Genomic DNA, 16,598 nt, shown 5'->3' with positions numbered 1-16,598 from the left:
GGGTCCAATTGGTTAGTTCCCTAGATGTCAAACTGTCCAAGTTTTTTGTGGTGGGAAAAATTTTAAAAAATTACTTATGACAAAGTGTTTGGATCTGATGTCCGCTCGAAATTTAGAATGGCCATAAGACACCAGACCTATTTGCTTTAAATGTAGGAGCAAAGCACGTTCCATTAGCGTCAATAAATTTCATAGTGAATATTGCTATCGGCAGCAGCTGCTGTATACGGAGTATCTGCCAGGTATTTATTTCTCTGGGGCGGAATTTCATTGGGCGCATGGTCCCTGATCCTACCAAGGAACACACTAGCATCTTAAAATGGGTATTCCAGGCCAACCCTTTTTTATATATATCAACTGGCTCCAGGAAAGTTAAACAGATTTGTAAATTCAGGTAGAAGAAACAGACATGGTCGCACATCTACAATCTTGTATAATGATCTAATTGCTTCTCAGCATAATATCAAAAACTAACAGGTTGTTAATATACATTTGTACAGATTTGTAAATTACTTCTATTAAAAAAATCTTAATCCTTCCAATAGTTATTAGCTTCTGAAGTTGACTTGTTGTTTTCTGTCTAACTGCTCTGATGACTCGCATCCCGGGAGCTGTGCAGCTCCTATGGGGATATTCTCCCATCATGCACAGCTCCCGGGACATGACATCATCATTGAGCAGGTAGACAGAAAACTTCAGAAGCTAATAACTATTGGAAGGATTAATATTTTTTAATAGAAGTAATTTACAAATCTGTTTAACTTTCCGGAGCCAGTTGAGAGATATATATATATATATATATATATATATATATATATATATATATATATATATATATATATATATATATATAATATATAGGTTTTCCCTTTAACTACCTGTCCGGGCATGAACAATTGGGAGTAATTTATCATGACAGACATTTTACAAGTGTTCCTACACCTTAGTCTAAAGTTGGCTTGTTTAAAGTGTATGGCAGCCTCTTGACCCTCCCATGACAGATCATATTTGTGGATAGAAAGGTCAGGGGTGTTAGCTTTTCTTTGCCCAACTCTTTTTTTTTTTCTGGGAGACAAAAGCCACCACCAGAGCTGTCTGGCTGCAACTTACCCCTCCCCACCCACAGAGAAAACATGAATGTTCAGCCATGTCAAATGCTTGTGTATCGGGAAGTGAGGTAGTGAGCTTATGATAGAACAAACCTTCGGCCAACAATTATTAAAACTGTATGGCCACCTTTAAGGGGAGGTGCCTTGGAGTGATAAGCACAAACCTTTTAAATTGTTAAATCTTTTATTGTTCATGTCCCACACTTTAAAATCAATGCCATCAGGAGTAGATTTCTGGCAAGACTTATGCCAAATTTTGGAGCAAATTATAGTGAACCTTCCAGGTATGGGAGGCTTCACCCCCTTATACTAGGTTTGTCCATTATTTTTCTTTTTTCAAAGTAGTGCAGAGAAGCAACATGCTGGATCCCTTGTCTATCTCCATGTAGCTGTTTGCAATAAGCTTATTCCCTTATATTTACTAATAGATTTTATTCTCAAATGGAAAGGTTTCTTTAGACATTTGTATTTATTCATCTATCATTTGTATGACTTGGGAATGGATTTCTTTTTTATAAAAAATGACTCTACATAAATCAGTTCTACATAGCAATGCTTTATATAGTTATATACGGTGATGAAGGTGTCTTCCATTTGTCTTCATTTAGATATATGTCATTGACAGCGCAGATAGAAAACGCTTTGAAGAAACAGGTCAGGTTGGTAGTCTTTGCTTTTTCTGTTTTTTTCTTCATTTGCCTGTATCATTTGTACCATGCTTTAATGATAAACAAATACAGTCCACACACTGCGAGGTATGTGTAGCCAGCCCACCTACATGCCTGCTCTTTACGGGGAAAACAGAGAACCACCCCGCAGACTTGCTTCTATCAATGAAAAGAAAGGGATTTTCCAGAATGGATCTCCAAATAAAATCACTTCGACAGGCATTTACTAATCTTTTACTATGTAGTCTGGTTTTTACCCTGTTTTTTTCTACTTCCTTTTTGACTATGTGCGACAAATTTACTAAATTGTTGCACGGCATTAATAAATTTGGCACACATAGGCAAAAGTGGGAAATTTACTTCATGTAGTAGAAAAAATAGTCTGTTCCTTTTTCCTGCTGTCTGAATCGGTTTGGCTGCTGGTTTCCTTCTGGATCTTTTGTTTTTTAGTTTTTTTTTAGCTTTTTCACCACATCTAAATAATTCAATAACTACAGTGGTCCCTCAAGTTACAATATTAATTGGTTCCAGGAAAACCATTGTAAGTTGAAACCATTGTATGTTGAGACCATAACTCTATGGAAACAGGGTAATTGGTTCTAAAGGCACCAAAATGTCATCCAAAATAGGAAAAAGTGACAAAGAAAAATAAGTAGATAACTGATATAGATAAAGCAAATCCTTACATATAAAAGTAAGAAAGATCTGCTGGGAGCTGTAAATCACTGTCTATGTCAGGGTTTCCCAACCAGGGTGCCTCCAGCTGTTGCAAAACTATAACTCCCAGCATGCCTGGACAGCCAAAGGCTGTCCGGGCATGCTGGGAGTTGTAGTTTTGCAAAAAATGGGGCCACCCTGCTTGGCAAACACTGGTCTATGTAGAGGACAGGAGCTTCTTCAGGGGTCCTGTACAGTACAGGCAATGTCCCAAACAAGTAATGGAGTTGCCCTCACCTGGTGTCCAAAAGAGCAGCTAACCCTGATACAGGTAAAGTGTACAGAACATGTAATACCAGTCAGTGCATACACTTCAGTAATACAGGGGTTTTACCAGTGAATGCCCATTTTGATTGGTTGGTTCTTCCAGCCATTGACACGTTTTACAGATCTGGACTGTCTGTAGCATTGTATGTTGAGTCTGGTTTCAACTTACGATGGTCCAGAAAAGACCATTGTATGTTGAAACTATTGTATGTTGAGGCCATTGTAAGTTGAGGGATCACTGTAAATTGTAGTCATGGCTCAGAAGTGGTAAACGGCGTTTAGTGTGTGTGTGTTTATTACATTTTTTTAACACAGTTTTTTTCTCCCTAAATGTACTTACACTTTTTTTTTTTTTGGTTACTTCTTCTACAGATCTGTGTATCCTGTGGACTCCTTCGGATTCGGTGGACTACTTCGATGACCAGCGTTTTTCTTTGCTTGATGTTAATAAAATGGTTAACGAGGGCTTGTGGGGGAGTGTTTTTTGTAATAAATTTTTTTTTAAACCTGTTGTGTTTTATTTTTATTTTACTTTACTAGACAGGCTTAGTAGTGGAAGCTGTCTTATAGACTGAGTCCATTACTAAGCCGGGCTTAGCGTTAGCCACAAAAACAGCTAGCGCTAACCCCCAATTATTACCCCGGTACCCAACACCACAGGGGTGACGGGAAGAGCCGGTACCAACAGGCCCGGAGCGTCAAAAATGGCGCTCCTGGGCCTAGGCGGTAACAAGCTGGCGTTATTTAGGTTGGGGAGGGCCAGTAACAATGGTCCTTGCCCACCCTGGTAACGTCAGGCTGTTACTGTTTGGTTGGTATTTGGTTGAGAATCAAAATAGGGGGACCCTATGCGTTTTTTAATATAGTTAATTATTTATTTAAAAAAAAAAAACGCATAGGGTCCCCCCTATTTTCATTCTCAGCCAAATACCAACCAAACAGTAACAGCCTGACGTTACCAGGGTGGGCGAGGACCATTGTTACTGGCCCTCCCCAGCCTAAATAACGCCAGCCTGTTACCGCCTAGGCCCAGGAGCGCCATTTTTGACGCTCCAGGCCTGTTGGTACCGGCTCTTCCCGGCACCCCTGTGGCGTTGGGTACCGGGGTAATAATAGGGGGTTAGCACTAGCTGTTTTTGTGGCTAGCGCTAAGCCCAGGTTAGTAATGGACTCTGTCTATAAGACAGCTTCCACTACTAAGCCTGTCTAGTAAAGTAAGAAAAAAACACAACAGGTTTTAAAAAATTTTTATTACAAAAAACACTCCCCCACAAGCCCTCGTTAACCATTTTATTAAAATCAAACAAAGAAAAACGCTGGTCATCGAAGTAGTCCACCGAATCCGAAGGAGTCCACAGGATAAACGGATCTGAAATGAGAAGAAAACAAAAAAAATGGGTTAGTACATTTATTATCACCTGCTCACACATCTCCCGCCCCGCACGACTACAACTGCCAGCATGCCCTTACAGTAAGGACATGCTGGGAGTTGTAGTTGTGTGGTGCAGGAGATGTGTGAGCAGGTGATAATAAATGTGACAAGCTTGTCCCCTGCCCCCAGCTGCAGGACTACAACTCCCAGCATGCCCTTACAGTAAGGTGGGGCGGAGGCCGGGAACAGTGTTTCCCAACCTGGGACTTGTAGTTTTGCAACATCTGGAGGCACCCTGGTTGGGAAACACTGTTTTAGGCCAGTGTTTCCCAACCAGGGTGCCTCCAGATGTTGCAAAACTACAAGCCCCAGCATGCCTGGACAGTCAAAGGCTGTCTAGGCATGCTGGGAGTTGTAGTTTTGCAACATCTGGAGGCAACCTGGCTGGGAAACACTGGCCTAAAACAGTGTTTCCCAACCAAGGTGCTTCCAGATGTTGCAAAACTACAAGTCCCAGCATGCCTGGACAGTCAAAGGCTGTCTAGGCATGCTGGGACTTGTAGTTTTGCAACATCTGGAGGCAACCTGGCTGGGAAACACTGGCCTAAAACAGTGTTTCCCAACCAGGGTGCCTCCAGATGTTGCAAAACTACAAGCCCCAGCATGCCTGGACAGTCAAAGGCTGTCTAGGCATGCTGGGAGTTGTAGTTTTGCAACATCTGGAGGCAACCTGGCTGGGAAACACTGGCCTAAAACAGTGTTTCCCAACCAGGGTGCCTCCAGATGTTGCAAAACTACAAGTCCCAGCATGCCTGGACAGTCAAAGGCTGTCTAGGCATGCTGGGAGTTGTAGTTTTGCAACATCTGGAGGCAACCTGGCTGGGAAACACTGGCCTAAAACTGTGTTTCCCAACCAGGGTGCCTCCAGATGTTGCAAAACTACAAGCCCCAGCATGCCTGGACAGTCAAAGGCTGTCCAGGCATGCTGGGAGTTGTAGTCTTGCAACAACTGGAGGCACCCTGGTTGGGAAGCCTGCGCAACTTACCGGCTTCCGTAGGATCCAGCGCTGCACGACACTGCCGCGCGACGATCTCCGACAGCGATCGTCGCTGGAGCCTCGGAAGGGTAAGTGAACTTCTTCGCCGGTCCCCTTCAGCTGTTTAGCTTTGCAACAGCTGGAGGACTACAGTTTACAGACCACAAACCAGGGGTCTGCAAACTGTGGCCCTCCAGCTGTTGCAAAACTACAACTCCCAGCATGCCTGGACAGCCAATGGCTGTCCAGGCATGCTGGGAGTTGTAGTCTTGCAACATCTGGAGGCACCCTGGTTGGGAAACACTGTTTTAGGCCAGTGTTTCCCAACAAGGGTGCCTCCAGCTGTTGCAAAACTACAACTCCCAGCATGCCCGGACAGCCAATGGCTGTCCAGGCATGCTGGGAGTTGTAGTCTTGCAACATTTGGAGGCACCCTGGTTGGGAAGCTTGCGCAACTTACCGGCTTCCGTAGGATCCAGCGCTGCACGACACTGCCGCGCGACGATCTCCGTCAGCGATCGTCGCTGGAGCCTCGGAAGGGTAAGTGAACTTCTTCGCCGGTCCCCTTCAGCTGTTTAGTTTTGCAACAGCTGGAGGACTACAGTTTACAGACCACACACCAGTGGTCTGCAAACTGTGGCACTCCAGCTGTTGCAAAACTACAACACCCAGCATGCCCTGACAGCCAAAGCCTATGGCTCTCAGGGCAGGAGCCCGGGCTGACATTACAGTGCAGCCGCCCGGGCTCCTCATACGGTCTCCCCGCTACCCCCCTTGTCTCCCGCCCGGGCTCCTCATACGGCCTCCCCGCTACCCCCCCCCCCCCCCCTTGTCTCCCGCCCGCACCGCTCAGCTCCCGCTGCTACAAGACTACAACTCCCAGCGTGTCCTCACTGTAAGGGCATGCTGGGACTTGTAGTCTTGCAACAGCAGACAGATGGAAGTTGTGTGGCGCTGGCAGGTGAGAGGGGGGGGGATGTAAATCACTGTAGTGCCCCGGTAGCGCAGTGAGGGTATCGGGGAGAAAGTATGTCGGAGCCCGGGCGGCAGTAGCTTTTCCCGCTCCATGTTGGAGCTGGAGTAAATTTAGTCAATTTTTATGGCCGTTGCGACAGTTTATTGCGCAACTGCGACTGTCTCAGTTAATAAATTCCTGACCACTGCAAGTAAAAACTGAAAACTTGCGTAAATTAAGCGGGAATTTTTTTTTTGACTTTCTAGCTCTTGCTAGGGAAAGTCGCACAATTTATAGGGTAGGCGCAATTGCGACAATTTTGCGCCAAAAATAGTCAGAAAAAAATGACTAAACCCCTTAGTAAATGCCCCCCTTCATCTTTATTAATGTCATATCATAAAATCAACATGGTTTTCGTTAAGTAACACATTGCTTTAATAATACAAGATAACCCCAATTGAAGGTATTTTTGCTTCTCTCTTTGTCGCCTTGCATTTTTTCCATGACACTGACTCTTTTTTTGTTCTTGTTTCCTCCCGTGCCACAGCCACAAGTACAGATTTAACTAGAACGCTGAACAATAAACTCCATGTAGGTCTCAGTCTCAAAAATACCTAATGCTTATACTGCCCACAGTGGTTACAAAATCAACTGCTTTTTATAGGGAAAATGCTAGGTTAACAAACAAGGCTATACTCACCAGTTTAATTGCCCGACTCTACCAGCGACATTGTTCTGGCCTTTGTTTACTTGGCTGCTGCAGTGTTGTGCCCATATACCCACATCATCCCTGCAGCCAATCTTTGGCCTCAGTAGTCTTATACCATATACTGCAAAGGCCAGTGACTGATGGCAATGGTGACCAGGGTATACTGCAACCAAGTAAAGAAAGCTGGAGGTGATGTCCGGAGCAGCAGTGCCCTAATGTAACTGTGGCTTTAAAGCATTCCTGCGAGGTCCCACAAAAAAAAAAAAATATATATATAATATATATATATATATATATATATATATATATATATGAATTGTTATTTATCTGTACCTAATGATAACCATGTACATCCATTGTTATGCTTCTATAACTCATTTATTATAAAAATGCCTTTTTTATTAGCTCACAGTGTAAGAAATCCTCTCAGGGGAAGGGGGCGTGTCCCGCCCTTGTGGTGGGGGGTGATTGGTGTGTGGTGGGAGGGGGTGTGTCCCTCCCTTGTGGTGGTGGGAGGGGATTGATGTGTCTGCTCATGCAGCCTTGTCCATGAGTCATCTCTTGTCCATGACTCATGCACATGTCTGATTCTTCTTCTGGACTGGCTAATGCCCAGTAGGGATGGGGACCCCTAGTGGTGGGATTTTCAGTAGCTGTTTTCTTTATTAAATATTCAAAAAATTTTAAACAACCATTTTACAAAGGTCTTTCATTTTCATCAGTAACAACATCTAAAAAAGTTTAGGGATCTGATAGAGCCCATTTAACTGGTCAGTAGATACTTGTTTGTTATTTTATTTCAATTCTTTTTTAAAATGTGTTTGCGTGTATGAAGCATGCTCACAAGCTCAGCGCGCATCATACTGGTGAGTAACTGCTGCTATCAACAGCTGGGACTCACCACTAATGCCAGACAGGATGATTGCCTATGTTAAGCAATAACCCTTCAGATGCTGCAATCAGTCAATTTTGAGATCTAAAAGTGGCAAAAAGCAGGTGCTGGTCTATTAGGAAGGCTGGTCAGGACCTCCCAGCGCAATTGCAGGGTCCTCATCAGTTAAGATGCCAGCCAGAGGTCACTTTCCTTCCTCCATGCTGTTCGATCATTGCTCTTACTATACAGTCTGCCTCAGCAGAGCACAGATAACATTGATCTATGCTATGCTATGGCATTGCATTGTTTAGTGTCAACAAGCCAGCAATTGCTTGTAATAGTCCCCTATGGGATGTAACGGGAGATTAAACCAGTGAAAATAGACTTGTTTCATATTTTATCGCAATTTCTTGCAGTGGCAAATTTTTTGGAATAATTCAGGCAATCCCTTTTAATGATAAGACAACCCCTTGAAGTAGATCAATACATAGACGTGCCAACAACTCATTTCTATGACTGACAATGTGTTTCATTTATCTAAACAGGGTTATTTCTGGCAGTGTGCATGGATTTCTGTAAGCCCCATTTTGGAATAATGCAGACATTTTTCCCAAAAAATCTGCAACACATGAATATACCTTTACTAAACCTTTTGGGTATGATTCACACAGGGCATCTGCATTGCAGTATTTTTTTTTTTTTTTTTTAACTCAATGGTCCTATTGACTTACACCAGTGTTTCCCAACCAGGGTGCCTCCAGCTGTTGCAAAACTACAACTCCCAGCATGCCCGGACAGCCGAAGGCTGTCCGGGCATGCTGGGAGTTGTAGTTTTGCAACAGCTGGAGGCACCCTGGTTTGGAAACACTGACATAAACCTTAGATGGCCCAATTCAGTGTACTGCAATAGGAATAAGGTGATACACAAATTCCAGAAACCATGGCAAAGCTTTTCTCATGGATGAAATAAAGGATTGGCATGTTGAAATCCACCATATCTGATCCTTGTTTCTCACATTATTGTCTGATCTATCAGCATTCTAGGACCATGGAGATCAATAACAGGAACCTCAGCGTGGTGCCAAAGGGGTTTAGGTGCTCTATAGAGACCATTGTTTACATTGGAGGTTTAGATGCCGTGCAGATTTGGTAGTAAAAAAATGAATATGGCTGCGATAGGTTATCTGATACATGGACATAAAATAGTGAACGGACTGTCATTTATCTCTTACCTGTTTTTTATTTAAGGAATTGGCTGAGCTTTTGGACGAGGAAAAACTGAGCGGCGTTCCTGTGCTGATCTTTGCTAATAAACAGGATTTGCTGACGGCTGCCCCAGCCTCCGAAATAGCTGAAGGCCTAAATTTGCACACAATTCGGGACAGAGTGTGGCAGATTCAGTCATGTTCAGCGCTCACAGGAGAAGGAGTACAGGTGAGTGGCACCATTATATTATCTCATAGAGGGAACACCGTGCTGGTGACTGTCCTTAGCCAAAGCGCAACAAGAATTGCATTACATACAAGTAAACATAATGTAATTAATTCAGAGAAGGTTTCTTTATTGGCATGGCATTCCTTTCATTCCACCCGCAATTTTTAGAACTCATGTTGAAAAATAGTTTTGATCCATTTTAGTCTGGAATTTTTAGGGCAGACACATCAGAATGTAGGAGACAAATGTTTCTCAGTATTTGGTAAATCATATCCACAGTGTGTCAGTCTCTTTGATCCTTGTAGAAATCTAACACAGGGTTTTCACTAAGATTTTTAATAGATTATTAATCCCTTCCCGTCCTAGGACGTATGCATATGTCCCAGTTGCTAACATGTTAACGCAGCTGGACATATGCATACGTCCTGGCAATATCCTGCTCAGGGCGATGCGCTGCAGGAGATCACTGGCGGGACCCGGCTGTCAGTCACCGGGATCGCATTGGTCTTGGCAGCATAACCCCCATAGATGCGGTGATCTGTTCTGATCACAAAATCTATGTGGTTAACAGGGGGAGGGGGCTCCTCCTGTTAGCCAACGGCGATCCTGCAATGCGATTGCGGGATCCCGTTGGTTGCCATGTCAGCATGAGGCCAGTTGATGGCCTCCTGTTTGCATAGTACGGCAGCCTATGAGGTCCAGCCATAGGCTGGATTGCACAGGCTGCATGTCAGTGTGACACTGACAGCTAAACTGTGCTGCAGTACTGCAGCATAGTATAATCTATAAAAAGTGTAAAATATAAAAATAAATGTGTTTTTCAATAAATTAAGTGTAAAAATAATAAATAAATGGCCCTTTCCCAATAAAACCCTGTTTTATCACCCCACCACCACAAACAATGCAGTTGGGCGAAAAATAAAAAAGTTATGGCTGTCAGAACATGACAGCACACAAAAGGGGAAAAAAGGATTTTGTTGAGAAAAGGAAAAATAAAATAAAAAAAGCTATATAAATTGGGTATCTCCATGATGGTACTGACCAACAGGATAAAACTTTTTTTGGAGTTTTTCACAAAAATGCTGCATAAATCTGCACGAATATCTCATCACTAAGTAAAAGCATGTCAGAGGTATTACCACTTAAAGAGACACATGTCAGATTTGAAAAATTGGGCTTGGTCATTAAGGAAAAAACAGGTGGCGTCCTTAAGGGGTTAAAGGGAACCTGTTGGCAAGAAAATACTATGCAATTTACTGGCATCATAATAAAGCAAGGTGAGCTGATTGATGTAAAGTTTTGTGGGAAAAGATCCAACATAACTTGTTGATTTAGGTTCCTTATTTTCCTTCAAGTCCAGTAGGTTGTCCAACTCAGTGATTCGGCGCTATCTTTGCGCATTTTCTTACAGGGAAGATTGCCTATCATCGACTGAGACCACCCACAGGACTACTAGAAATAGAAAGAACAGGAAATTCAGTCAACAAGCTACAACTTAAGCTGAATCAATTAGGGGGGGGGGGTTAGAAGAATGTCCATTATATAAAAAAATAAACCTTTGCATTCAGAAGTGCCTTCGGTGTCCTGCTTCTGTCCCTGATTGACTCTCAGCCAATCACTGGCCAATGAATGAATATCAGGTGATGGGCAGGTTATACTAGTGATGGTGAACCTATGGCACGCCGAGCCCTCTCTGTGGGCACGTGGCCATAGTTCGCCGTGCGCCCCGTGCAGACTTGCGACCACTCCTCCCCTCAGCTCTCCAAAGGTTTCCGAAGCTGAAGCTGGGGGGAGCTAAGGCAGAGCAGAGGACGCAGGTCTGCATGGGAGAAATAAGCCACGCCCCAAGCTGCGCCCCCACATCTCCCCCTCCCGGAGGACACAGGTCTGCATGGCAGATAGAAGGCAGAGCAGGGGAGAGAGGACATACACAGCTTCTTATCTCCACTCCCCCTGCTCTGCCTTCGGAGGACACAAGTTTCCACAGCAAAAAGAAGCCAGAGCAGGGGAGAGAGGAAGTATATGGCTCCTCATCTCTCCTGCCTAATGATTTCTATGTGTAATGGGGACATACTGCATGGGCTGTGGATAAGGGGGGGCATCACAGACTGGGGATGATTTCTATGTGTGAAGGGGGACATACTGCATGGTCTGGGGATAAGGGGGGGGGGCACATCACAGACTGGGGATGATTTATATGTGTAATGGGGACATACTGCATGGGCTGGGAATAAGGGTGGGGGTCATCACAGACTGGGGATGAGTTCTATGTGTAATGGGGACATACTGCTCGGGCTGGGGATAAGGGGGGGGGGGGGTCATGACAGACTGGGGATGATTTCTATGTGTGAAGGGGGACATACTGTACGGGCTGGGGATAAGGGGGGGGGGACATCACAGACTGGGGATGATTTCTATGTGTAATGGGGATATACTGCACGGGCTGGGAATAAGGGTGGGGGTCATCACAGACTGGGGATGATTTCTATGTGTGAAGGGGGACATACTGCACGGGCTGGGAATAAGGGTGGGGGTCATCACAGACTGGGGATGAGTTCTATGTGTAATGGGGACATACTGCACGGGCTGGGGATAAGGGGGGGGGGGGGTCATCACTGACTGGGGATGATTTCTATGTGTAATGGGGACATACTGCACGGGCTGGGGATAAGGGGGGGTCATCACAGACTGGGGATGAGTTCTATGTGTGAAGGGGGACATACTGCACGGGCTGGGAATAAGGGTGGGGGTCATCACAGACTGGGGATGAGTTCTATGTGTGAAGGGGGACATACTGCATGGGCTGGGGATAAGGGGGGGGGCACATCAGACTGGGGATGATTTCTATGTCTAATGGGGACATACTGCACGGGCTGGGGATAAGGGGGGGTCATCACAGACTGGGGATGATTTCTGTGTGTGAAGGGGGACATACTGAAGGGGCTGGGAATAAGGGGGGGGGGTCATCACAGACTGGGGATGATTTCTATGTGTGAAGGGGGACATACTGCACGGGCTGGGGATAAGGGGGGGGGTCATCACAGACTTGGGATGATTTATATGTGTGAAGGGGGACATACTGAAGGGGCTGGGGATAACGGGGGGGACATCGCAGACTGGGGATGATTTCTGTTCGAGGGGAAAAAAAGTTGGCGTGCATTACGGTTTGGGCACATGGACTCAAAAAGGTTCGCAACCACTGGGTTATACAGTCAGGGGATGTGAATGTTGTTTATTGAGGTGTGTATGCCTAGTACATACCCCCCTAAAAGTATAATCCCACCCATCACTCCCACTTTTAAAATTAAGCTCATGACTATCTGACTACTTCCCTGAATTGTCAGACAAATTATAAACCCACATATCTATAGATACATCCAAAAAGTGTGGTCTTTTTAGAAGCATAAAAGCTATGCAGGGCTGAGGGTTATGATCACTATCTTTGCTTCACTGCTGAGGATTGACTGAAGGTAGGTATTACTTTAACCCCCTAAAGGACACGTGCCGTAAATGTACGGCACTGCAGAGGGATACTTCGCGCACATCGCTGTACATTTACAGTGTGGATGTGAAGCCTAAAAATTATAAATAAACATATTTGGTATCGCCGCGTGCGTCAATGTTCCAACTATAAACATATAATGTTGATGATCAACTAAGCGAACGGCGTAAATGTAAAAAAAAAAAAAAAAATTATGCTTTTTGATCACATCACATTGTAAAAGTGGTACTAATACAAACTACAGATCATGGCGCAAATAATTTGGCCCTCAATCATCCCTGAATACAGAAAAATTAGAAAGTTAGGGGTGGTCAAAATAGGGCAATTTTAAATGTACTATTTTGTAAAAAAAAAAAAAGTTTGAGATTTATTAAAAGCAGTACGAAAATAGAAATGTATGTAACCATGGGTATCATTTTAATTGTATTGACCCAGAGAATAAAGAAAACATGTAATTTTTACCATAACGTGTACAGCGTGAAAAGGAAACCTCTCAAAACACGCAAAAAAGTCACGCAAAAATCAAGCCCTCATATGGGTCTGTAAATGGAAATATAAAAGTTATGGATTTTAGAAGGCAAGGAGGAAAAAACAAAAAAGTAAAAATAAAATTAGCTGTGTCCTTAAAGGGGTACTCCGGTGAAAACCTTTTTTCTTTTAAATAAACTGGTGCCAGAAAGTTAAACATATTTGTAAATTACTTCTATTAAAAAATCTTAATCCTTCCAGTACTTATTAGCTGCTGAATGCTACAGAGGAAATTCCTTTCTTTTTGGAACACTGATGACCTCATGACCACAGTGCTCTATGCTGACATCTCTGTCCATTTTAGCAACCATGCATAGCAGATGTATGCTAAGGGCAGCATGGTGGCTCAGTGGTTAGCACTGCTGCCTTGCAGTGCTGGGGCCTTGGGTTCAAATCCCACTAAGGACAACGATAAATAAATAGTTATTATTATTATAATACATCAGCAGAGAGAACTGTGCTCGTGATGTCATCAGAGAGCGTTCCAAAAGGAAAATAATTTCCTCTGTAGTATTCAGCAGCTAATAAGTACAGGAATGATTAAGATTTTTTAATAGAAGTAATGTAAAAATCTGTTTAACTTTCCGGAGCCAGTTGATTTAAAAGAAAAAAGGTTTTCACCGGAGTACCCCTTTAAAGGGGTTCTCCACCATAAGGTGATTTTAGTACGTACCTGGCAGGCAGTAATGGACATGCTTAGGAAGGATCTGCGCTTATCTTGGGGCTAAATGGCTCTGAGAGGCCATCGCATGTTGAAATTATCGTATGTCGGAGCCATCGTAGGTCGGGGGGGGGGGGGGGGGGGGTCACTGTATCCTGTGGAAAGGGGATTAGAAGGGAAGCAGCGGAGTACTCTTTCAAGGAGGTCTGTTCTTGGAAATATTCTTTCTGTAAATGCAAAGTTCTGAAGGCGCCTGTAGCTAGTAATGCCATTTAGGTGTAAGGTATGTAAAATATCTTGTGCACTAATCCCAAAATGCATGTAAGTGTGGGCACCTTTGCTGTACTGTAATTTATGCCACATAGAAAACACTTTGGAAACAAAAAATAGCATGGCTTGACTTCGTCATATTAGTCTTTTACTGACCTCTGGCTTAGGCAAACCAACCTTGTCACAGAAATAAAGCCATCTATGAATTTGAGCCCCCACATGCCAGATCACAATGGATTTGGTATTTAGTAAAGCATGTGCACAGGTAGTCACAGATTTGTTATATCTGTCACAAAGCTCTTGATAAAACATGAAGATGCATTAATGGGGTTGAGTCATCTTTTACAAATTCAGCTGACCCGATGGATCATTGCAGGATCCCCTTCTGCAGCTGCCCATATAACTACACTGAAGTGTCTGCTCTACATTCAGATAAACAGCCATTCATAGCTGTTGTGCTATAAGTCAGTGTTTCCCAACCAGGGTGCCTCCAGCTGTGGCCAAACTACAACTCCCAGCATGCCCGGACAGCCTTTGGCTGTCCGGGCATGCTGGGAGTTGTAGTTTGGCCACAGCTGGAGGCACCCTGGTTGGGAAACACTGCTGTAAGTAATATAGAGGCTCATGAGTCCGTATTGTATTTTCATTTGACTCCAATTTCTTATGTAAGGATAGGGATATTTTTGTGTGTAATTCGATATGAATCCAACTAAATAATTTGTGACACACTTAATGGCCTGCTGCTGTTTATTATTTAGGTGCTCTACCCCGTAAGGATTACTTCTAGGTGAGAATAACGCCCACAAAGTCCCAGTGGCTCATAGTATGTGCTGCCATCTGACCTCCTGAATACACAGATCAGATAGAGAATAAAATAAGGTGTATTTTGGCATTGTTAGGCTGCATTCACACCACGTTTTTTGCAATACAGTTCCCGTATCAGGTTTTTGATGAAAAACGGATTCCTCAAAACCTGACTAAACTGTATCAGAACGTGTGTACAAATTTCAACCCGTATACAGTTAAAAACTGTATACAGTTTGAAAAAATGATGTCCGGTTGCATCCGTTTTTTAAGAAAAAAAGTATACGTTTTTAACTTTTCACTCCATTTTGAATAAAGTTTCACTTGTTTGATTGAAATTCCAAGAAAAAAAACTGTAAAGTCAAAAAATGTATGGTGAAAACCGGATGGAACTGTATGCACATACGGTTCTGTACGGTTCCCATTGACTCCCATGTTAAAAAAAACGTATACGGTTTGATGCAGTTTTTCACCCGGACCAAAAACCTTGGTAGGCTACGGTTTTGGGTACGGGAAAAAAACCTGACAAAACCTTACAGGATGCAAAACGGATACAACCTGATGCATCTTTTGGCATACGGTTTTCAATGGAGAGTCAATGCATACGGTTTCCAATACGGTTCTGTGCGGTTTTCACATTGAAAACTTATACGGGAACTGTATTGCAAAAACATGGTGTGAATGCAGCCTTACCGACTGCTCTACTGCCCGCGGCTTATGACCGGTAGCACGGTGTGTAAGAACGCCAATAAGTAATCTGTAAAGGGATTTTCTTACTTTTTAAGGTGGATACATACTAGATTTCTTATGCAGTAAATGATGTACAATTAAAGGAATATTAAGGTATGTGTCTATGTGTTACTCTAGTTTAAGTTATCCACCATAAGGTGATTTTAGTACGTACCTGCCAGACAGTAATGGACATGCTTAGGAAGGATCTGCGCTTATCTTGGGGCTAAATGGCTATGTTGTGAGATTACCATAACACTGTAGCTAGCTTTTCGTGAACTGGTATTTCCTTTTTGAGTTTACTTATTTTGCCTAAAATATCCCATAATTACATTTTCCTCCCTCCCACACATCAGCCACCCCACCCATTGAAACATTAATGAGCTGCATCCATTCAAAAGACCTGTGGTTTTCAATCAGGGTTCCTACAGCTGTTGCATTAGTTGCAGATTGATCTCTCTCCCAAGCGATCGCTCCACCCATTGAAGCAGACAGGTTCCCTTTCATCAGCTGACTAGCGAGTCAGGTCTCGGCCGCATTGCAACCTGGGAAAAATCTGAGACAACAGTAAGTTTGTATGCTGTTAGGCTAGGATCACACTGCGGAATCTCTGGGCAGAAAATTTCCACCCGGAGATTTCGAGTGCGGCCAGCGCCGACGGAATCAGTCGGTGCTAGGACCGCGCGGACACTGCTGTCTCCAATAGACTGCAATGTGTTCCGCAAGTATTTCCGCCTGAAGAATGAGCAACGCGGAAATTTTCAAGCGGTTTTTCCGTTCACAAATTTCGCTTCACAAATTCCGAAGTGTGAAGTGAACGGAAACCCATTCACTACACTCACTATACATTTTAGTGGACGGAATTTCTGCCTGCAATTTCAAAGCGGAATTGCAGGCGGAAATTCCGTAGTGTGAACCTAGCCTTAAAAATAAATATTGGGGTGAAAATCACATAAGAATTG

The 16,598-nt window shown here is 43.6% G+C and overlaps 1 protein-coding gene across 2 annotated transcripts in view; it reads left to right on the top strand.

Moving 5' to 3' along the window:
- Window positions 1–16,598, top strand: part of ARL3 (ADP ribosylation factor like GTPase 3) — a 71,927-nt gene that overhangs the window by 20,548 nt on the left and 34,781 nt on the right. For both annotated transcript variants that reach the window (XM_056529643.1, XM_056529644.1), the window contains exons 4-5: window positions 1,718–1,768; window positions 8,957–9,142. In XM_056529643.1, the coding sequence (XP_056385618.1) occupies window positions 1,718–1,768; window positions 8,957–9,142 (237 nt within the window). The remainder of the gene's footprint in view (window positions 1–1,717; window positions 1,769–8,956; window positions 9,143–16,598) is intronic.

This window comes from Hyla sarda, chromosome 7, assembly GCF_029499605.1.
Source record: "Hyla sarda isolate aHylSar1 chromosome 7, aHylSar1.hap1, whole genome shotgun sequence".
Classification (NCBI taxonomy): Eukaryota; Metazoa; Chordata; class Amphibia; order Anura; family Hylidae; genus Hyla; species Hyla sarda.
Note: the sequence above shows the minus strand (reverse complement) of the source record. Positions and strands in the feature narration are given on the sequence as shown.